Raw genomic sequence first — 21271 nt, 5'->3', positions numbered from 1 at the left:
CACTTCCCATCTCCCGGCCTCAGTTTCCCATCTGTACAAGGACTGTATGTTCCCCTCCTCCCAGGACACATCAAACCTAATTAGGAAGGATTCGATTAGGCTCGATAAGAGCGTTAAGTCATCTGTCCTGAGCCAAACGAAATGACTAATGTTTATTCCTCTCCAGCCAAGTCAAAACCTCCCCGGCGCAGCACACCCTTAGTAGCTGTTCCGGGAGGGGCGTGGTCAGGCCGCTGAGGGCCACGCCCCCAATCCGTGGGGCAGCCTTCGCCGCGCCCAACCCTGCGGCCTAGGGAAGGGACCCAGCAGTGACGTCACATAACCACTCCCAGTGTAGCCCTCCGCCAAGACAGAAAGTAGTCCCCAATCCATCGCGGACTCTGTCACCCATACTTCACAACATATAAAATACTAGACTCTCTCTGGACTGGGCCATGGTTCTGAGGCCTCAGGGCAAACTTCTGACACACCGGAAAGCTGTCTTTTTCTGGGTCGGCGTAGGAAGTAGTCCCGGCCTACGGTGGGCCGACGGGTCCCTCCGCAGCGGGGGAAAGAGGATGGCGACCTCGTCGATGCCGGAGTCGGAGAGGAGTGCGGCTACGAAAGCGTCAGGTGAGCATGGGGTAGAATCAGGTCGCCCCACTGCACCCTGCCGCGAAGTGGGGGCAGACTGTGGGGATAGCCGGCGGCGAGCTCCCGGGCCGGCGGGGCTGTCCGAACAGGGCCCCGGGGTCCCAGGCCCTTTAGTCGCTCTCGCACTTGCCTGAGCGGAAACCCGGCGCCGCCACAAGATGGCGTCGGGCCTGGAGCGCAGGCAGCGCCGGGGACAGCCCCGAGTCGCCAGGCCCCGGGACCGTCGCTGTCAGCCCCCTCCGCATGGGAACCAGGGGAGGGGGGAGCGAGCCACTGACCCAGGGGGCCTGCGGGCTGTACCACCGACCCCGCACCCGGGGGAACTCTGGGGGCCGAAGGGCTAAACCACTGGGCTCGGAGCCGGCTCTTAGAGCGAACCACGCTGCGGGAGTCATGGAGGAGAGACGAGGAGGGTCAAGATTACCGGCCATTGACTACCGTACCGGGGACGGGGAAGGGCTCCGGACTGGGAGGCCAGGCTTCTCGGTCCTGTTTTCCCGAGGCTCCTGTCTCTCGGTACACGAGAAAGCCCCTCCCCGTCGGAGACTCAGTCTTTGTACCTGCAAAATGGGCACACGGGCGCAGCTGGGTGGGCCGTGGTTGCCCGGGCCGGGGAGGAGGCCCACCTGTTCCAGCCCGCTCACCTCCTCTCGCAGAGTGAAGGATCCAGATCCTGCGCCTCGCTGTCAGGCGGCTCCCTGAGCCAATGGAGGAGAACGAGGTGGAGAGCAGTAGCGACGCGGCCCCTGGTCCTGGCCGGCCCGAGGAGCCCTCTGAGAGCGGCCTGGGCGTGGGCACCTCTGAAGCGGTGTCGGCCGACAGCAGCGACGCCGCTGCCGCTCGGGGGCCGGCGGAGGCCGACGACTCTGGCGTGGGGCAAAGCTCCGACCGCGGCAGCAGCTCTCTGGTATGGACCTTGCTGGCCGGCGTGGGTGGAGGCAGGGCCGCAGGAAGCATGCCTGGCAGCCAAGGGAAGCAGCCAGAAAGGCTGGCTTGTAACTAATAATTGTTTTTGGTTTATCGTGTGTCAGGCACCTTGCCAAGCCCCTAACATGGATTTTCTCATTTAAGCCTCATACCTCGTAAGGGGTATATATCACTCTTGCACATCTTAGAGGTAAGGAAACCGAGGCACAGATTGCCGACAGAGCCAGGATTCAAATCTAAGCTGTAGTCTTATCCACTCCACTACCTACTGTCCTCACTCTTTGAGATGCAGGTGTCCTGCTTCAAATCTTGGCTCCCGACTCTGATTCACCGGGAGCCTCATTCTTCTGTCTATAAAATGGAGCAGGAAGACCGGCCTCAGAGGGAGTACTCTTGGACACGTTCTGTGAAACCTTTATCATTTCCTCCTGGCTCTCTGATCTTGGACAAGCTGCCCTACTTCTAGCTCAGTTTTCTCTTCTGTAAATTGGGAAGGGATAAACATATCTGCCTCAATAGGGTTTTTGTGAGGATTAAATGAATTAATACATGCAAAGCAATTAAAACAATGCTCAGCACATAGTACACATTCAGGAAGTATTACCCATTACTGTTCTTATTACCTGCAAGATAATGAATGACTTCCAAGGCATTACAGTATAGAGCTATCCAAAAATGAACCCCCTTTTGGGGTCCAAGGGTTTTGTTAATTCAGCAGAGATGGGCCTACTATGTGCCCAGCTTGTGCTGAGCTCTGGGGATACAGCAGGGAACAAGGCAGATGGGGGCCTGGCCCTTATGGAAAGTACAGTCTGACCTAGGAGACATTACACTACAGAGGGAACCATGATGAGGGGACACAGGTGACTGTAGCACCCAGGACAGAGAGGTCCTCGTTTGGCCTGAGGGTCAGGGTTAACTTCCTAGAAGAGGTACCAGCTAAATGGTGGTGAGAAGGCGGGGTAGGAATCAGCCATGGTGCAACGCTGAGAAGCAGTTCAGGCAGAGGGAAGAGCTAATTCAAAAGTTCCGTGAAAATAGCTCTGCCAGGCTGTTGTGTAGGTGTGGGGATTATGGGGCCTCTTACCTGACCAGAGTCGGAGACCCCGGAACTTGTTCTTTGGTGGCTCTGTGACTGAGAGGCATCTACCAGTCATCAGTGGGCCTGACGATGTGGATGGCTCCACTCACATGTTTTTGGGCCACGGAGGTCGATCTAGTGGGTGGCAGGCGACTGCCTTGCCCCATCACAGCTCCTGAAATTCCTCTCTCCTTGTTTCCTGTCACCCAGGAGGAAGTATCTGAGAGCAGCTCGAGCACGGACCCCTTGCCCCATGGCTACCTGCCTGATTCATCTTCTGTGTCCCATGGGCCAGTGGCAGGGGTGACAGGTGGCCCCCCAGCCCTGGTGCACTCCAGCGCACTCCCCGACCCCAACATGCTGGTGTCCGACTGCACGGCTTCTTCCTCAGACCTGGGCTCAGCCATCGACAAGATCATCGAGTCCACCATTGGGCCGGACCTAATCCCAAGTGAGTCCCACAGAGGCAGCGAGAGTCAGCCCATGGGGCTTTCCTGTGGGGTCTAGCAGAGCCAGCTGTGCAAACTTAGGCAGATAACCCTATCGCTCTAAGTGTGTCACATGGACACAGTAGCCCCTGTCTCATAGTGGTAAATGAGGTGAAGATTTCTGGAAACACTGTCATATCGTGCTTGGCATTGATAAACACTGAATGAACATGGAAACTATAATACCTGGCTATGTACTGGGGTTTGCTCTAAGCACTTTACATACAGTACCTCATTAATTCTCCCGGTAGCCCCCAAAGATAGGTGCTATCATCCTCACGGCCTAGAAGAGAAGTCTCAGGTACAGAGGACCCACTGAGACCAGCAGGTCGGGGGCCACAGGCTCAGAGGGGAGCTTGTGAGAGTCTGTACTTATGATTTACCACACTGTACCCTCTGTTATCAATGATGTATATAAAGGCCACAGACTTCAAAAAGCTTTGGGGTCATGTGGGAAGCCAACCCTGAGAAAGTGGTAAAGGGGCTAGGCCTTGATCTTGGGGAAGTTTGAGACAGGGAGGGGGACTCTCCAGGTTTTTTTGTTTTTTGTTTTTTGTTTTTTAAGATTTTATTTATTTATTTCACAGACAGAGATCACAAGTAGGCAGAGAGGCAGGCAGAGAGAGAGAGGAGGAAGCAGGCTCCCCGATGAGCAAAGAGCCCGATGTGGGGCTCGATCCCAGGACCCTGGGATCATGATCTGAGCTGAAGGCAGAGGCTTTAACCCACTGAGCCACCCAGGCACCCCAACTCTCCAGGTTTTAGTTAAAGGTCAGAGGTGGGGCAGCTGGGGTAGCCATGGCATCTGTGCGATGGTGAGCCAGCTGCTCGGCCAGCCTGTCACACCAGACCACCCTACAGCCCTGCTCTAGACAGGGGTGCACGGGCAAGGACAGGGTGCAAGTGAAGCTCGGGGCGGGGGAGGGCAGGGCAGCGCAGCTGGATCGTAGTTGGTGCAGGTGAGCCAGAATGAACGTGGGCAGTAACAGTTGTCATCGTTGTCAGCTGGGACTCCCCTCCCCCATCTCTGCCCAGGCTGTATCACCGTAACCAGTGCTGAGGATGGCGGGGCAGAGACGGCACGGTACCTGATCCTGCAGGGCCCAGACGATGGTAAGACCCTGGGCAGCAGCCCCAGGGAGCCGGGCAGTTGGAGAGGGAGGCTCCTCCACAGACACATTGTGTGATCTTGGCAGGTTGTCCACTGCTCCCTCTCCGGGGAGTTGGGTTCTAGGATCCCTGGTCCTGCCTGGGAGGGGCAGCTGTCACTCGTGGCCCACCTACCCCTCTGTTTCCCCTCTCCTCTGATGCCCTCACCCACCCACAGGTGCCCCCATGGCTTCGCCAATGTCCAGTTCCACCTTGGCCCACAGCCTGGCAGCCATCGAGGCCCTGGCTGACGGCCCCACATCCACGTGCCTGGAGCCACCAGAGGAGACACAGGGTAGACCCGGCTCTCCCGCACAGCCACCCCCAGGCTCTGGCACTGAGGAGCCAGACCTGCAGAGCCTGGAGGCCATGATGGAGGTGGTGGTGGTCCAGCAGTTCAAGTGCAAGATGTGCCAGTACCGGAGCAGCACCAAAGCCACGCTGTTGCGCCACATGCGGGAGCGGCACTTCCGACCAGGTGCACTGATAGCTGCCTCGCTGGCTGGGCTGCACGGGTTGGGGTGGAGAGCCGAGACCCAGACGTGGCAAAGCTTCTCTGATCTTTGCAGCAGCGGCAGCTGCAGCTGGGAAGAAGGGGCGTCTGCGGAAGTGGGGCACCTCAGCCAAGACCCGGGAGGAAGAGGGGCCAGAGGAGGAAGATGATGATGACATCGTTGATGCCGGCGCCATCGATGACTTAGAGGGTAGGCCACCGTGGCTCCCAGGCGTACCACCACCATACCCATCTGCAAATACTTACCTGCATCTGGCCCACGTGGAGGGCTGGGAAAGAGGAATCGGCACAAGTTCAGCCATGCAGGTGCCTCCAGTATAAGACAGAAGTTGGGGCATTGGGGTCAGGATCTCTGTGTGCAGTTATGCAGGCTGTGCACTAAAAAAAGCACCACATCTAAGAGGGCCACATTCACAATTGTGCAACAGAAGTAGAAGACCAGCCACGTGTACTTTTTTTGTAGCTATATTTAAAAAGTTTAAAAGATAAAATGAAGCTTAATCATAATTATCAGTGGGATATTTTGCTTCCCTTTTTTATACTAGTTTTTGGAAATCCAGTGTCTCAGTGTAGACCAAGTATGAGTGCTCAATTATATATGGCTAGTGGCTCCTGCACTGGAGAGCATCGTCATCAGAGTTTGTAGATTTGAATGTTTATTCCAACTATTTTCTAACAACGGCTGTAAAGTGTCTTAAGGAAGGGGCATCTTTTTCTAGTTCTTGCAGTGGTTCTGAGTTAGTGGTAGGAGTCTGGGAGAGCGCAGAGAAAGGATTGCAGGGGCTTAGAGGTGCTCAGAGCCAGTGGGAGGTCAGGAGGGCTTTCTGAAGGAGGCATCAACTGGTTGGTGGGCTTGGAGGAGAAGCAGGCAGGGATGGGAAGAGAGCCTCTTCCCAGGGAAACCGGGACAGGGGTCAGGCCTAAAAGGACTGATACCCACCTTCTGATACCCACCTTCTCTTGCGGTCCCCACAGAGGACAGTGACTACAATCCGGCTGAGGATGAGCCCCGGGGCCGGCAGCTACGGCCCCAGCGCCCAACTCCCAGTACGCCAAGACCCCGAAGGAGACCTGGCCGGCCTCGGAAGCTGCCTCGGCTAGAGACCTTGGACCTCCCAGGTGGTGAGAGTTGGTCGTAGGTGGGGCCACCTGTCCACCTTCTGTAGAGCCTTGGGGACCAAGTGTGCCATGCAGGGGAGCACATAGCAAACCTAGGAGACCTGCAGGCCTCCTCATAAAGGGCCAGCCCTTTCAGACCGAGCTGGAGAAACCCTGGGTTAAGAAGTGATAGGTTCCTCAGGGGTAAAGTGGTAAGGTATCACAGCACAGGAGAAGTTGGAACTTTTATAACTGAACTAAGAAGATAGAAGATAAATTTTATTTATTTTATTTATTTTATTTTTTAAAGATTTTATTTATTTATTTTACAGACATAGACCACAAGTAGGCAGAGAGGCAGGCAGAGAGAGAGGGGGAAGCAGGCTCCCCACCAAGCAGAGAGCCCGATATGGGGCTCGATCCCAGGACCCTGGGATCATGACCTGAGCCGAAGGCAGAGGCTTTAACCCACTGAGCCACCCAGGCGCCCCAGAAGATAAATTTTAAGTATGATTACTGAAATGAGAACCAGTCTGAGACCTAAAACTGTGTCTAGGGAGCCCTGACTTGGAGCATTACAAGCTGTGGACTGGAAAGCCCCATGGGCATGATGGCTCTGCCACCTACTGGCTGTGTGACCCACAGCATGTGACTTTGCCTCTTGAATCCCCTGTTGCCTTTTGATGAATGGAGGTGATAGCACCTGCCTTTCAGGATTGCTCTGAGGTGTAAAGACACAAAAATACATGGCAGCTGTTTTTGTATATGGAGTCTAGGGGAGATTCTTACATTTTTTTTAGCATTCTTTTAAAAATAAGATTTTAAAAACCTTATTATTATCTGTATGGGAAAGCTCACATATCCTAAGTGTCCAACTTGGGAATTTTGACAAGGGGAATACCGCTATATAGCCAGCACCCCTTTCAAGAAGCAGAATGTCACCAGGATTGTCTAGATCACGTTTCATTTTCTTTTTAAAAGATTTTATTTATTTAAGAAAGAGAGAGTGAGTGAGAGAGGGTGCACAAGCCAGGGGAGCAGTGGGGCAGAGGGAGAGGGAGAAGCAGGTTCCTCGCTGAGCAAGGAGCCCAATGCGGGGCTCAGTCCCAGGATCCCGGGATTGTGACCTGAGCCAAAGCCAGGCACTGAACCGACTGAGCCAGCCAGTGATCTAGGTTCACCCAGGTGCCCCTAGATCACTTTTCATTCTTAAATTGTTACATTGAGGGAAGCCCTGTGTGGCTCATTTGGTTAAGTGGCTGCCTTCGGCTTGGGTCATGATCCCAGAGTCCTGGCATCGAGTCCCACATCGGACGGGGTGGGGATGGGGGGGTGGTCCCGGCTCAGCAGGGAGCCTGCTTCTCCCTCTGCTTCTGCTGCTGTTCTGCCTGGTTGTGCGTGCTCGCGCTCTCTCTCCTCTCTCTCTCTGTGACAAATAAATAAAAATTTAAAAATAGATAAATTTTAAAATGTTACATTGGAATGCTGCTGATGTTTTTGAATGGGTAACACATTCAGATTGCTCAGACTTCTAGAGGTTCTGATTATGTACAGTGATGTGATACCTCCTCTCTTCTTCCTGTCTGCCCTCCAGCCTGCCAGCCTCCCTAGGGAAAACCAATGTTAAAGTACCTGCTGTCACTCCCAGACTCTATAGAATGTTCCCATGAGGTCACTAGCTCAGCAGTCATCACCTCCACTTGCCAGATGAGGAAATGAGACTCAGGGCAGCGACTTTGCCCGAGGATACACGGAAGTCCTGTGTACAGGCTCAAGCAGTACACGGGTCTCTCAACAGGGAGGTCCCAGCTCTTTTGCTGCTGCTGCGGACTGCTGGGCGGGGGTTGTGCTATGCTAGTCGGCGGCCAGTGCCCACACTGCCCTCTAACTGTGGGCCGCCTGCACCTGTCCGGTGACCTGATGTCCCCATCAACAGTCTGTGATCGTGGTTTAGGGAGATATTTTGGCTGGCCTCTGGCACACCTGTCAACATCTGCCCTGGTGTGTCCGTAGCTGATTTGCACCCGTGTCCATGGCAGGTGTGGAAGGAGAGCCTCTAGTGACTTCCCAGAGTGGACAGAGCCCTCCAGAGCCCCCAGACCCCGAGGCTCCCAGCTCCTCGGGTCCAGGATGCGTGGTTGCTCTGGGCAAGGCCGACAGGGCCCCCGTGGACCCCGGTGTGAGCCAGTCAGATGCGGAGAACGCGGCCCCCTCCTGCCAGGATGAGCCTGCTGCCCCGCCCCGCCGCCGTGGCCGGCCCTCCAGGCGCTTCCTAGGCAAGAAATACCGCAAGTATGTAGAGCAGGGATGGGGGTAGGGGAGACAGCCGGGGCACAGCCCAGCCAGACTCTCCCCTGTGCCCTTCTGGCAGGTATTACTACAAGTCCCCCAAACCGCTCCTGAGGCCCTTCCTGTGCCGCATCTGCGGCTCCCGCTTCCTGTCCCATGAGGACCTGCGCTTCCACGTCAACTCCCACGAGGCCGGGGACCCCCAGCTCTTCAGGTGCCTGCAGTGTAGCTATCGTTCCCGCCGCTGGTCCTCACTCAAGGTACGCAGCATGGGGGTGGGGGCACTGGGATGGAGGCAAGGGCTGGCGGGCAGTGCGAAGATGGAGTGGCGCTTATAGGCCATTGGCGGGGCCCTCCTGCTCCTCCACAGGGCACATTCAGCGGTGTGCCGCTGTGCCCTGAAGTTCAGATGTGGGCGGCATGGGCAGTTGTGCAGGCTGCACACTGTGTAGTGGTGTCACATCCTCAGAGGTGCTGTGCCTAGTGCAAACAGCAGAGATTTACTTGATCACCACACATATGGGTGGATGACAGTAAAGCCCAGTTCTGTCTAGTATGTTAGAAAACTTTCCAGTAGATGGCAGTAATGTGTCTCAAAAAAAGAATTCCTTTTTTATGTCATTTACCTAAGGTGCCAGTGGGCTGGCTATAGCCCTAAGCCGTTTTACCAGGGCATGATAGATATGCTTAAGTTCCATGCCCATGCAGCCTGAAGAGGTTGCGCGTATCAACTTTCCCATTTGACTGACCCAGGAGTCTGTGGCTTGGCCTGGCCAAAGTAAGGCAGAGAGTTGGCCTTTGAGCGCAGTAGGGAGTACCTGAAGGACAGGCCAGAGCCCCTCTGCTTCTGCACACAGTTCTTCCTCAAGACAGGGCCCCGTGGCCTGGAAGTTGTTCCCAAAACCCTGCTGGGGGACGGTTGTCCCCAGGGGCGGTGGGGAGGGCATAGGCTCTGGAGCTGTGCTGCTTGGGCTTGGCTCCAAGCTCTGGCAGTCACCAAGTCACTCGGGGCCAAGGTTACTTCCCTCTGAGCCTCCATCTCACATGGTGAGCCAGCATAGGGCCTAGCGTAGAGTAGGTTCCCTTATTGGCTAGAGTCCCCAGCCCTAATAGGCTCCAGCTCCCTTGTTCCGTGAGCCTGCGCCCACAGCAGCCCTAAGGCTGTGGGCACAGGTTGAGGGTACAGGGGAGGCCAAACCCAGCCCACTGTCGTTCCCCTCTATCCTAGGAACACATGTTCAATCACGTGGGCAGTAAGCCCTACAAGTGTGACGAATGCAGCTATACCAGTGTCTACCGGAAGGACGTGGTCCGTCACGCAGCTGTGCACAGTCGAGACCGGTCAGTGCGTGCAGGCCAGGGGAATGGGCCAGGGCAGGAAGCAGAGGCCCAGCATCACCGTGTTTCCCCCTTACTTGAGCACCTGCCCTGGGCCACGCCATTGGCAGCACTTACAGACAGCAGAAAGATAAGGCCATTCATCCAAGCTCACTTGGCTCAGAGCAGTATTGGGGCTTGGAGGGCTCTTGTCCCGTCTCTTCCCTGCTTTGTAAGATCGGGACAGTCATTGTTGAAGGGCTACCTAAAGGAGTTCAGGAAATCATCTAAAGGTCTTGTAGACTCCCAACTCTCAGAGCACGGACAGAGCAGACACAGGACAGCTGGGTGGAGGAACGAATCCTTAGGGGCCCTGAGATTGCTCACCGAGTCGTCATTAGATCTGCAGCTTCAGGAAGGAGTTCACTCCGCTTGGCGTGCTGTGTGAGCTGAGGTTGGATACAGTAGTTCACGAGGACAGGGACTTTTTTTTTAGATTTTTTTTTAAAATTTATTTATTTGACAGAGACACAGTGAGGGAACACAAGTAGAGGGGGAGTGGGAGAGGGAGAGAAGCAGGCTCCCTGCCAAGCAGGACTCTGGGTCCATGGACTCTGGGACCATGACTTGAGCTAAAGGCACATGCTCAACACCTGAGAGCAACCCAGGCGCCCCAGGAAAATGACTTTCAAAATGTGCTTGTGGGAAAGCCTGCTCTCTATGATGCTTACGGGTTTTCTTTAAAAAAACGCGGGGCAGGCAGGGGAGAGGTAAAATTATGGACATCGGTTCAAACACCTGTTTCGCTAACTCTTTTTGCAGGACTTCTCAGGGCTTTAAAATGCACATTTTATTTTGTGACAAAGCAAGGAAGAAGGCACCATTCTAGAATTTATTTACAGCATGCCTCTTAGCATTTCTTAGCGAACTCCACTTGGGGAAACCCTGCTCTGAGAGAAGGGCTTGGCTGGGCATTAGAAACTCTCAGAGCTGAGGGTGGGTCGGGTCAGTGGGAAAAGGTTTGAGGCGGGCTTGGGGAAGCCATGGTCTGACTCCTATGCCTTTCTGCCCGCAGGAAGAAGAGGCCAGACCCGGTGAGTCTGGGACCCTGGCCCAGGAAGGGAGCCTGCTTGAGGGCTGCTTGTGAGGGTGGGGGCAGGAAGTGAGGTCTCACCCTCTCTTCTCCTTTCTTCATCTGGTCCCTTCTTGTCCCTTCCCAGGCCCCAAAGCTGAGCTCCTTCCCTTGTCCTGTGTGTGGCCGTATCTATCCGATGCAGAAGAGACTCACACAGCACATGAAGACACACAGCACAGAGAAACCCCACATGTGTGACAAGGTGGCTGGGGCCAAGAGCTGGGGGCAGGGTGAAGGGGTCTCCCTGGACAGTCCCCCCATCTAACTCACCCTACCCCTCACAGTGTGGAAAGTCCTTTAAGAAGCGCTACACCTTCAAGATGCACCTGCTCACACACATCCAAGCTGTTGCCAACCGCAGGTATATCCCCGAGGAGGGAGGGGGCCCCCGGGCCGGAGTACCCCGCCCCAGCGCCCCACGTGATTGCTGAGCTTCCTTCCCTCTCACCCCCGCCAGGTTCAAGTGCGAGTTCTGTGAGTTTGTTTGTGAGGACAAGAAGGCACTCCTGAACCACCAGCTGTCCCATGTCAGTGACAAGCCATTCAAGTGCAGCTTTTGCCCCTACCGCACCTTCCGGGAGGACTTCCTGCTCTCCCACGTGGCTGTTAAGCACACAGGTCAGGCCAGCCCCGCCCCCACCGCGGTGAGCCCTCCACTCACCCTGCCCGCAGTCGCAGCCTCAGTGCTGTCCTCTTCCTCCACCTCGGCAGCCCCTGTCCCACCAGCAGCCCCATCCTGCCGTGAGAGTGGCCTCGGCTGCTCGGTTGTAAGGGAATCTCCCCCTTACAACTCAGCTTAGCTGGCTCTTCTCTGCATGGTCATGGGCCACCGTGCCCAGACTGAGCCTTCCTTGGCTGTGCAAGGGGCATCAGGAATACCTACCACGTGATGGTTGTAACAGTGAGCTCTGTTCCCTGAGCCCTATCTGTGCTGGGTACCGGACGGGAGATGTGCTCACGGGGGCCCCGTCCTCACGCACGCAGAAGGTGCATGAAATAGTTGGTTCTTTCTCCTCCTTGGGGCCTGTGCCTCTGATGGGCGCGCTGGGGGAAATTAGACACGCCCGGGGACCAGATTCCTGTCTACCTGGGGGGCAGTGATTCATAAGAGAAGTGTGTGGTCCGTGATGTGAAACTAGGACTCTCCGAGGAAGGCTGTGAGTGTGGAGGCTGGGCCCGGTTCCTGTCTGGCCTTGGCCACCAGAACAAGCTGGGGCGCGCAACACTGGCGGGGAGACAGCTGGAGAGGCCCGGGGCCCATGGAAGGCTTCCTGCCCCGGGGGTGGGGGGTGGGAAAGCCCAAGCGTCCGTCTACCTGTGCCTACAGGGGCCAAGCCCTTTGCCTGTGAATACTGCCACTTCAGCACACGGCACAAGAAGAACCTGCGCCTGCACGTGCGCTGCCGACACGCCAGCAGCTTTGAGGAGTGGGGACGGCGCCACCCTGAGGAGCCCCCTTCCCGCCGTCGCCCCTTCTTCTCTCTGCAGCAGATTGAGGAGCTAAAGCAGCAGCACAGCGCAGCCCCCGGCCCACCCCCAAGCTCCCCGGGCCCTCCTGAGGTAAGCTCAGCCAAGCAGGCAGCAGACAGAGGGGACTGGGAGTGGGGCATGGGCCAGGATGACAGTGTCCCGTCACCTCTCCCATCCCCAGCATCCTCACTGGCATGTTGGGGACAACAAAATGGTCCCCGCCTCTCCGATTATGGTAAAGAATCAATGAGGGGGGCACCTGGGTGGCTCAGTGGGTTAAAGCCTCTGCCTTCGGCTCAGGTCATGATCCCAGGGTCCTGGGATCGAGCCCTGCATCGGGCTCTCTGCTCAGTGGGGAGCCTGCTTCCTCCTCTCTCTCTCTGCCTGCCTCTCTGCCTACTTGTGATCTCTGCCTGTCAAATAAATAAATAAAATCTTTAAAAAAAAAAAAAAAAAAGAGTCAATGAGGTCACAGACCTGTCAGCCCTAATAAGCTCACAGTGGGATTGGCTTTCCAGGGCTAGAAATAGAGAATGAGACCTCAGTGGCTTAACTGTAGTAGTTTATCATTCTCTCAGAAATGAACCCAAAGGTCAGCAGCCCAGAGCTAGTGTGGCAGCTCCATGGTCAGTCATCAGGGACCAAGCTCTGTCAATATTTTTTCCCAGCCATCCTAGGCATATGACTTCCATCTTTGTGGTAGCCTCATGGTCCAGTATAGCTGCAGGAGCTCCAGCCTTCTAGCCACATCCCAGGCAGGAAGCAGGAGGAAGGGATGGAAGAAAGGCAGAAAGGAAGCCTGCCATCTCCCCATCTGTCTTCCCGGTGAACTTAACCAGAAGCCTCTGCTTAGCCACAAGGCCACACTACCTAGCTGCAAGGCAGGCCAGGAAGTAGTCTCATAGCTGAGAACGTTGCTTCCCCCTCCCCTGCCCCAAAAGATGAACCACCACTAGGTGCAGGTAGAACACAGGCTCAGGGGTCAGCCTTGTGTTCAGACCCTAGTTCTGCTGCTTACTACTGGTGGAATCGTAGCCCGTCGCTTCTCTGAGCCTGGGTCTGTTCCTCAGGAGTGCTGAGCTGAGAAATCCTTTTAGACGTAGTTGTGTGAAGATGAAACAAGCCGACGCATGTAAAGCGCTCAACTGGTAGGAGGCTCTTGGCAACCAGTGCTTGCCTCCACGCTGCCCCCTCTCAGGCTTGGCCACATCCCCACCCCACAGATTCCCCCAGAAGCAGCACCTTTCCAGGCACCCGAGACCCCCCCACTGCTCTGTTCTGACACGCTTGGTGGCGCCACCATCATCTACCAGCAAGGTGAGCTCTGGGGAAAGGTGGAGGCCTGGGGATCTGGGCGGGAGCCCGGCTCACGCTGGGGCCCCTTGACAGGAGAGGGGGTGGTGGCCAGCTTTCAGGCTCCCGTCTCCCCCAACCCAGGCGCTGAGGAGTCCACGGCAATGGCCACACAGACGGCCTTGGACCTGCTGCTGAACATGAGCGCCCAGCGGGAGCTGGGGGGCACAGCCCTGCAGGTGAGTCGCCCCTGGGCCGCCTCTCCATCCCCCAACCCCCTGCAGCCGCCTTCGAGGCGGGCCCTCAGGGCACCCCCACTTAGCCCGGGAGACGGTCCACCAAAACCGTGGGAGCAAATGCGGAGGAGGGGGCTCCTCTGGGCCAGGGAGGTCCGAGGAGCTCCCGCAGGGCTCGCGTCCCCGTGACCTCTGCGGGCGCGGGTTAGTGCCGCCCCTGTGGCTCCGGAGGCCCTGGTCGGCGCGGGTGTCCCAGCTCCGCAGCCTCCCTGTGTGGTGGGTCCAAGCCAGCTTCCCATCTAGCCTGGCGCCCTCACCCGGCGACACCTGGCACAGCCGGGAGGCTCCCGGGCTGTCTCCGCTCTAGCCTTTCTTGCCGGGGCACCTCCAGCCCTGGCAGATCCTCCGCCCAGCCGCCTGGGGTCGCTCTTACCCCGCCCCCCCCCGCCCCCGCACCGCCCCCCTCCTATGAGGCAGGGAGAGCTTTGTTAGCCCCTGCTGCCTCCCTGCCCCGAGCCTTGTGAAAACAGGTAGAATCTGTGTTTGAGATGTTAAATTCCAAGAACCGGGAGCAGTCACATGCCACTGGGGGTATAGAAGACAGAATTCTGTGCAAGAGGGAGCCTGGTGTCAGACTGGAGCGCTTCCTAGGATTTCAGTGGTCCCTTTGGGGGTACATAGAGGTTGCACATTTTTAGATAGTTCAGTCTGTCTTTTATAGTTTTTGCCTTTGATATCCTTCCTAGAAAGGCCTCCTTTACCCCAAGATTATATGAACATTCGTTTGTATTTTCTTCTTAGGGTTTCATTTTTTACACTTAAGTCTTTACTCCACTTGGAATTTATTTTTGGTGTATGCAAAAAGGTAGGGGACTAACTTTACTTTTTTTCCCAAAAGTTATCCAGTGCAGTATATGAAATAATCTTCCCCAGTGGTTGCAGATGTCCCCTTTATCATGATGTCGATTGCCATGTGTCCAGATGGGTTCTGTTCTATTGCCCTGTCTGCTGCTCCCGTGTTATTAGTACATAACATTTCCCCTCCCCGCCCCTGATTACAAAAATAGATGTGTTTGAAAAAAAATCAAAATGGACATTAGGAAATGTTCTATACAGAAAGTGAAAGTCCTTAACATCTCTCCCCACCCTCTGTAAATGGGCAAATAAGCATTTCTCCAGTTTCGTCCATGTGCACACTAACACAGAGACATTGTGTTCCTTAAAAAAATGGAATCAGCAGGGCCATCTGGGTGGCCCAGCAGTTAAGCGCCAGCATCCCAGCTCATGGTTTCAGCTCAGGTCATGATCTCAGGATCAGGAGATTGAGCCCCGCATTGGGCTCCGTGCTCAACGCAGAGTCAGCTTGAGATTCTCTCTCCTGCCTCTGCCCCTCCTGCTTATACATGCACGCGTGCTCTCTCCCTCAAATAAATAAATCTTTTAAGAAGTGGGATCACACAATTCATGCTCATCTGCAGCCCACTTTCCTTCACTCGGCACACGTGAGGCATGGTCTGGCTGCTGGCCTGCCGACCTCCTCCACCAGTGCCACGACACATCTCCACATCTTCCCGTCGTCCCCATGTTGTTACGTTCAGGCCGTCATTTACTGGTTGGTTGGTTCCAGTTCCTCATTAATCAAAGGCAGTGCTTTAGTGCGTGTATATTTCAGGTGCTCCTAAACATTTTTTAGTTTAAAAAAAGTCTCCTAGAAGTAGAATTGGTGGGTCTGAAGGTAAGAAGCCTCATAGAGATATGCCAGTTTCTGTGACTGCCACTACTAGAGTGTGTGTCCCTGCACCTTTGCCAGCACTGAGTGCTGGGTGTCTCCAGTCTTTTTATAAATATCTTCTACACATTAGAAGTATATTTCATGGTCTTTTTCTTTCTTTTTTTTTTTTTTTTTAATTTAAGTAATCTCTATACCCGATCATAGTAGGGCTTAAACTCCCAACCCTGAGATCAAGGGTCACATGCTTCCTTGACTAAGCCAGCCAGATGGCCCTCATGACCTTAATTTATAATTTTATGACCATAACCGAGATTGAACTACTTTCTGTATGTTCATGGACCATTTTTTTCTTCTCTGACTGACATGTTTGTGTCCTGTATCAGTTTTCCTATTAGTCTTTTTTTTTTTTTTTTTTTTAAGATTTATTTATTTGAGAGCACGAGAACGTGCATGAGGCATGGGGTTGCAGGGGGAAAGGAAAACCTTAACAGACTCCCTGCTGAGCCCAGAGCCCGACATGAGGTCCAGTCCCAGGACTCCAAGATCACAGTCTAAGCCGAAGTCAGACGCTTCACCAGCTGTGCCGCCCAGCTGCCCCTGTTGGTCTTTTTATTATCACTTTGCAGAGGCTCTTTACATATGAAGGAGACTTTTCTCTCTCGTAGGCATTGTTAAATACAACATTTCTCTGTTTTCTGATTTCAATTTATGGTTTGTTTTGCTGATTAGAAAAAATCTTCCCACCCCAGGTCATAAAAATACCCACATTTTCTCTTCATATTTTTAGAGGTTTTTTTCCTCTTATGTTTCAGTTTTTGATCCATTTGAAGCAGACTTTGGAGTAAGATGTGAGGTCAAGCTCTTTTTTTTCTAAAATGGTTTGCCATTTGTCCCTTTACCCTAGGATTTCTCAATCTTGGCCTTTTGTGCCAGATAGTTCTTTGTTGCAGGAGCCGCTCTGCTGTTCATTGTGGGCTGGTTAGCCACATCCCTGACAGATCACCCCAGGGGGCCAGTACCCGCCCCATTCCAAGTGCGAGACCCACGGATGTCTGCAGACTTGCCCGGCTGCCCCTGGAGGGCAGTGTCGCACTATCCTGGTCTTGCTAAGTTTATTTCCAGTTGCTGGGTGGGGCTTGGAGAGCCAGAGGGTGCTTTAGAAAGAGCATACAGCTGGGATTGTACAAGTGTGTGATGGCAGCACTGAGTGTGGGCAAGCTTTGAGGCCGCGAAGTAGAGAAGGGCCCTGCTCCTGATGCCCAGCGGGTCTGTTACAGGTGGCTGTGGTGAAGTCCGAGGACGTGGAAGCAGAGTTGGCATCCCCGGGTGGGCAGCCCTCCCCGGCAGGGGCCACTCCGCAGGTGGTAACTCTCCATGTGGCAGAGCCCGGAGGCAGTGTGGCAGCAGAGAGCCAGCTAGGCCCCCCTGACCTACAGCAGATCACCCTGGCACCTGGCCCGTTCGGTGGGACTGGCTACAGCGTCATCACAGCACCCCCTATGGAGGAGGGGACATCAGCTCCTGGCACGCCTTACAGGTGAGACCTGCTGCCTGCAAGGCCCCTTTAGTTTGGTAGGTGCGCCGGGAGGCCTCGGAGGAGGGCTCTGCCCACCCGAGCCTAGTTGGCAGGAGGCAAAAATCCTCACACATGTAACATAATGAGCCATAGGAGTCCTATCTTTCTCAAGAGATTGGAAGCTACTGTTTCTTGGCCACTTAGATGTTCCAGGAACTGAACGTTTGGGGACTCACTTAAACCTTTCTCGTGAGGTCCACGTTTCTCTTATTTTACAAGTGAAGAAATAAGCCAGAGACATTGAGTGACTTGCTTAAGGTCAGACAGGCAGTGAGTGAGCCGTCGACCCCTTGGTTCTGGAGTCACGTGCTCTCTGTTATGGTGATCCCTAAGGGGCTGTCCAGTTCTGAGCTTCGAAGCAAACTCCGGCTCCTCGCTGGCACCAGAGGCCTGGCAGCTGCACACGGCTTCCTCCACACTGAGCAAGTTCGGGGCAGAAATATTTGTATGCTCACTGAACTCCCAGGCCGTCTGAGAAAGCGTTTAATCTAAGCACTGTAGCCCGCAGTGTGCGGTTGGGATCCCCGGGCAGACGGCGGGCAGCCCAGTCTGCGTCTGCCATCTGCTCTTGGTCTCTGGGTACTTGCTGGGCCTGCCTCCCCACTCCCCCCACCAGCCCTCCTGCTGCTGCACTTGGCCAGACTGGCCTGGACCCCTGGGCTCTCAGCCTCACTGCCAACCTGCACTTCAGGGGAGCCCGGTGACTACTGCTGGCGCAGGACCATAAGTTGGACCTATAGCCACCATTTATGGAAGAGGCTGTTGAGGTTCAGCTGCAAAAGGGGAGAGCCAGAATTCAAACCAGGGAGTCCACCCGTGGTGGCAGTCACCCCTCCTTTGATGACTTCTGGGGAAGGGGACTCCTTTGGCCTTCCGTCCCATTAGAATTCACTCCTCCCCTCTTCGGTGCCCACAGCGAGGAGCCCCCAGGGGAGGCAGCCCAGGCTGTGGTGGTGAGTGACACCCTGAAAGAAGCTGGCACCCACTACATCATGGCAGCTGATGGAACCCAGCTACACCACATCGAGGTGAGGCTTGGGGTGCCGACCCCTCCCCCATGTCCCGTCCTTCCCCCATCCTCCTCAGGCCCTCATGTTCCCCCATCTCTCGACAGCTGACTGCAGATGGTTCCATCTCCTTCCCAAGTCCAGATTCCCTGGCCTCCGGAGCCAAGTGGCCCCTGCTACAGTGTGGGGGGCTGCCCAGAGATGGCCCTGAGCCCCCATCTCCAGCCAGGACTCACCGGGTGGGAGACCCCCAGGGCTCTGCCTCCCCACCTCCTGCGGCCAGCAAAGCCCTGAGCCTGGGAGTACCACTGTCCCCACCGTCGGCAGCCGCGGCCTCATCGAAGAAGTTTTCCTGCAAGATCTGTGCTGAGGCCTTCCCTGGCCGAGCAGAGATGGAGAGCCACAAACGGGCCCACGCTGGGCCTAGTGCCTTCAAGTGCCCCGACTGCTCCTTCAGTGCCCGCCAGTGGCCCGAGGTCCGGGTAGGTGCCGCCCCCCCATACCTCCCCTGGCATTCATTTGGCCACTTGTGTAACAGAGCTTAACTGAACTCCCCCCCGCCCCCAAGCCGGGCCCTCTTCCCCTTCTAGGGTCAGAGAGGACTCCACAAGGTCTCAGCATTTGGGGATCTCAGTCTGGTGGGGAACCCATCCAGACAGGGTGACTAAGGCCAGCAGTGTGTGTGGTGTGAACTGACTACAGGCGGCAGAGCAGACCGGGACCGGGTCATGTGGACGTGGGGTGCTGGCGCTGGCCAACCTGGGCCAGGGAGGGGGCAGAGGTACAGGGGTGGTGGCAGGAGGCCGCTTAGGGAAATGCCAGTTGTCTGGAATAGAGCGTCCAAGGTACAAGGGAGGTGGTGGAGACTGTGGAAAAGGCGAGGAGGGCAGGTTCTGCGCGGGAGTCCTCCCCCCAAGGATTACCATTTCCAGATCCAACTGTGCACTGAATCCTTACAGCAGCTCAGTGAGGGGAGTAGGGCCCAGAACCCTAAAACGTCAGGGCTGGAAGAGCCCTTCAGAGGTCCCCTCATCTGAACATCTGTCTCGTGTTTACACGGGGGTAAACGGAGGCTGGGAGCAGGGACGGGGTTTTCTGAGTGACCTAACGATGGGCCCTGGGACTTGTTCCTCTTCCTGTACACAGCAGTGCCAGATCTTGGCCTGGTTTGTACTTGTTACACAGCTCGTCCCCACCTGCAGACAGGTTCCCCAACAGCTGTCTGTGTGGTGCCGAGTGGCCCCCCCAGCCAGCGCCCCTGCCTCTGCCCCTTCTCCAGGCCCACATGGCACAGCACTCAAGCCTGCGGCCCCACCAGTGCAGCCAGTGCAGCTTTGCCTCCAAGAACAAGAAGGACCTGCGGCGGCACATGCTGACCCACACCAATGAGAAACCCTTCGCGTGCCACCTCTGCGGGCAGCGGTGAGGCCAGGGACAGGCAGGCGGGGGCTGCTAGGCATGCGTGATGGGGCCGCCCCTGAGCCTTCTCTCCACCCCCCTCAGCTTTAACCGTAACGGGCATCTCAAGTTCCACATCCAGCGGCTGCACAGTCCTGATGGGAGAAAGACAGGGACACCGACTGCCCGGACCCCAGCCCGGACCCCCACCCAAACCATCATCCTGAACAGTGACGACGAGACGCTGGCCACACTGCACAGTGAGCTGCTCCTGGGGGAGCACCGTGGGGGGGCCAGGGTATGTCAGGTTTCACCCGAGTCCTGTGTGAGAACCCTTCCCTCTCTGCCCAGCTGCACTCCAGTCCGGCCATGGGGTCCTGGGCCCAGAGCGGCTGCAGCAGGCACTAGGCCAGGAACACATCATTGTGGCCCAAGAGCAGACCGTGACCAATCAGGTGAGCGCCTGGGCTGGGAAGTCACGGGCCAGGGTGGGGGCACAGAGTCGAGGCTGGAGCTGGCTTGGTCCTGGCAGGAAGAAGCCACCTACATCCAGGAGATCACCACCGCAGACGGCCAGACGGTACAGCACCTGGTGACCTCTGACAATCAGGTGAGCACCTTGGCCAGCACTGCCCTCCCTCCGCCTGCCCCCAGGCCCCACTTCAGGGAGGAACTGTGCTTTGCAAACCACTGCTCCGTGGGTTCACGCTTGCAACCGCCATTGTTGATGATGGGTGTCCCTGGCCCCCTGCTCAGTCTTCCTTGCTAAGCTCCCAATTCAGCAAGGCCGCCGCACCTGCCTCATCGCCACCCTTTTCCAGGTACAGTACATCATCTCCCAGGATGGAGTCCAGCACCTGCTCCCCCAGGAATATGTGGTGGTTCCAGAGGGCCATCACATCCAGGTAGGCCGGGCCTGGGCAGGGGAGGGCAGAGGAGGCCAGGGGAAGGGCGTACAGCCTCCTCAATCACCGCATTGCCTTCCCTCTGCAGGTACAGGAAGGCCAGATCACACACATCCAGTATGAACAAGGGGCCCCTTTCCTTCAGGAGTCCCAGGTAGGGCCTCTGGGGGGATCAGATGGAGCCGGGGCACAGGCAGAGCTTCTCCAAGGCCGTGTCTCACTGGTTTCTCCACTCTAGATCCAGTATGTGCCTGTGTCCCCAGGCCAGCAGCTGGTCACACAGGCCCAGCTGGAGGCTGCTGCACACTCAGCTGTCACAGGTATGGGGTGGGAGCCTGACGCCCATGGGGACCCAGGACAAGCTTCTGGGGCCTCAGGCTCACCGTCTTCTCCCCTCCCCTGGCAGCGGTGGCCGATGCTGCCATGGCCCAAGCCCAGGGCCTATTTGGTGCAGAAGAGGCGGCGCCTGAACACATCCAACAGCTGCAGCACCAGGGCATCGAGTACGACGTCATCACCCTGACCGACGACTGAGCCCTGTTGGGCCCAACACACACTGTGGATATTGGGGCCAGCCATGCTGGGGGCGTGGGGGGAGTGGGACCCGCTGGGACTCCATTCCCTGTTTCACCTAGGGTCTCTGCACACTGAGCAGCCAGTATCCCATCACTCTGAGAGAGCCAGACCTGTGCTGCTGGGTTTAGGGGACAGCCATGGGCCCCGGCCAGGACATGCCGGTGTCCTAGCCTGCAGGCAGGCTTTGGGGAGAGAAATTTATTTTTGTTTGGATGGACCCACTGGCCCCTCAGTCTCAATAAAGGGACCAGAGTCCAGTCCTGACCATCTTATTTTTGTCTGAAAGGACTTGGGAAATGGAAGGAAGGAAGAGCCTATTATAGCTCAGGAGAGCTGCCTGGCCCCACAGTGAGGCCCGCCCTGCCCCCCTTTAAGTGTGGTGGCCCAGCAGCAGGGCAGGCCCATGGGGCAGAGGCCTGATACTGGGAGAGATGGCTGAGCTGGTAA

General features: G+C 56.2%; 2 protein-coding genes across 4 annotated transcripts in view; one reads left to right on the top strand and one right to left on the bottom strand.

Annotated features, from left to right (window-relative positions):
- The window catches only part of MMP9 (matrix metallopeptidase 9), a 35805-nt gene extending 34440 nt beyond the window's left edge, over positions 1 to 1365 (bottom strand). Inside the window, exon 1 of the mRNA XM_059407126.1 lies at positions 1278 to 1365. The gene's annotated coding sequence lies outside the window, so the exon portion shown is untranslated. The remainder of the gene's footprint in view (positions 1 to 1277) is intronic.
- ZNF335 (zinc finger protein 335) lies at positions 1340 to 21096 on the top strand. Of its 3 annotated transcripts, none has more exons than XM_059407124.1 (27): positions 1340 to 1540; positions 2852 to 3092; positions 4165 to 4242; positions 4457 to 4756; positions 4848 to 4982; positions 5768 to 5914; positions 7930 to 8182; positions 8262 to 8439; positions 9408 to 9520; positions 10572 to 10590; positions 10717 to 10833; positions 10916 to 10992; positions 11089 to 11249; positions 11959 to 12191; positions 13325 to 13418; positions 13539 to 13633; positions 16640 to 16899; positions 17855 to 17966; positions 18053 to 18427; positions 19225 to 19367; positions 19449 to 19603; positions 19695 to 19798; positions 19876 to 19953; positions 20165 to 20248; positions 20337 to 20402; positions 20487 to 20568; positions 20655 to 21096. In XM_059407124.1, the coding sequence occupies exons 1-27, from the start codon at positions 1340 to 1342 to the stop codon at positions 20780 to 20782; spliced, it is 4029 nt and encodes a 1342-aa protein (XP_059263107.1). In that variant the 3' UTR covers positions 20783 to 21096. The 3 variants fall into 3 exon arrangements, with proteins under 3 accessions (XP_059263107.1, XP_059263106.1, XP_059263105.1); XM_059407123.1 differs by having other exon boundaries at positions 4135 to 4242; positions 5768 to 5911; XM_059407122.1 differs by having other exon boundaries at positions 4135 to 4242.
- Positions 21097 to 21271: the final 175 nt, after the last annotated feature.

The sequence above is a fragment of the Mustela nigripes genome, chromosome 7 (genome assembly GCF_022355385.1).
Source record: "Mustela nigripes isolate SB6536 chromosome 7, MUSNIG.SB6536, whole genome shotgun sequence".
In the NCBI taxonomy this organism is placed as follows: domain Eukaryota; kingdom Metazoa; phylum Chordata; class Mammalia; order Carnivora; family Mustelidae; genus Mustela; species Mustela nigripes.
The sequence above is the reverse complement of the archived record's forward strand: the minus strand, read 5'-3'. Positions and strand labels throughout refer to the sequence as shown.

Coding starts and splice junctions, on each gene's coding strand:
- ZNF335 (XM_059407122.1), top strand. CDS start 1,340: ATGGAGGAGAACGAGGTGGAGAGCAGTAGCGACGCGGCCCCTGGTCCT. Junction 11,250..11,958: donor CGTGGCTGTTAAGCACACAG/GTCAGGCCAGCC, acceptor CTGTGCCTACAG/GGGCCAAGCCCTTTGCCTGT. Junction 17,967..18,052: donor CCCAGCTACACCACATCGAG/GTGAGGCTTGGG, acceptor ATCTCTCGACAG/CTGACTGCAGATGGTTCCAT.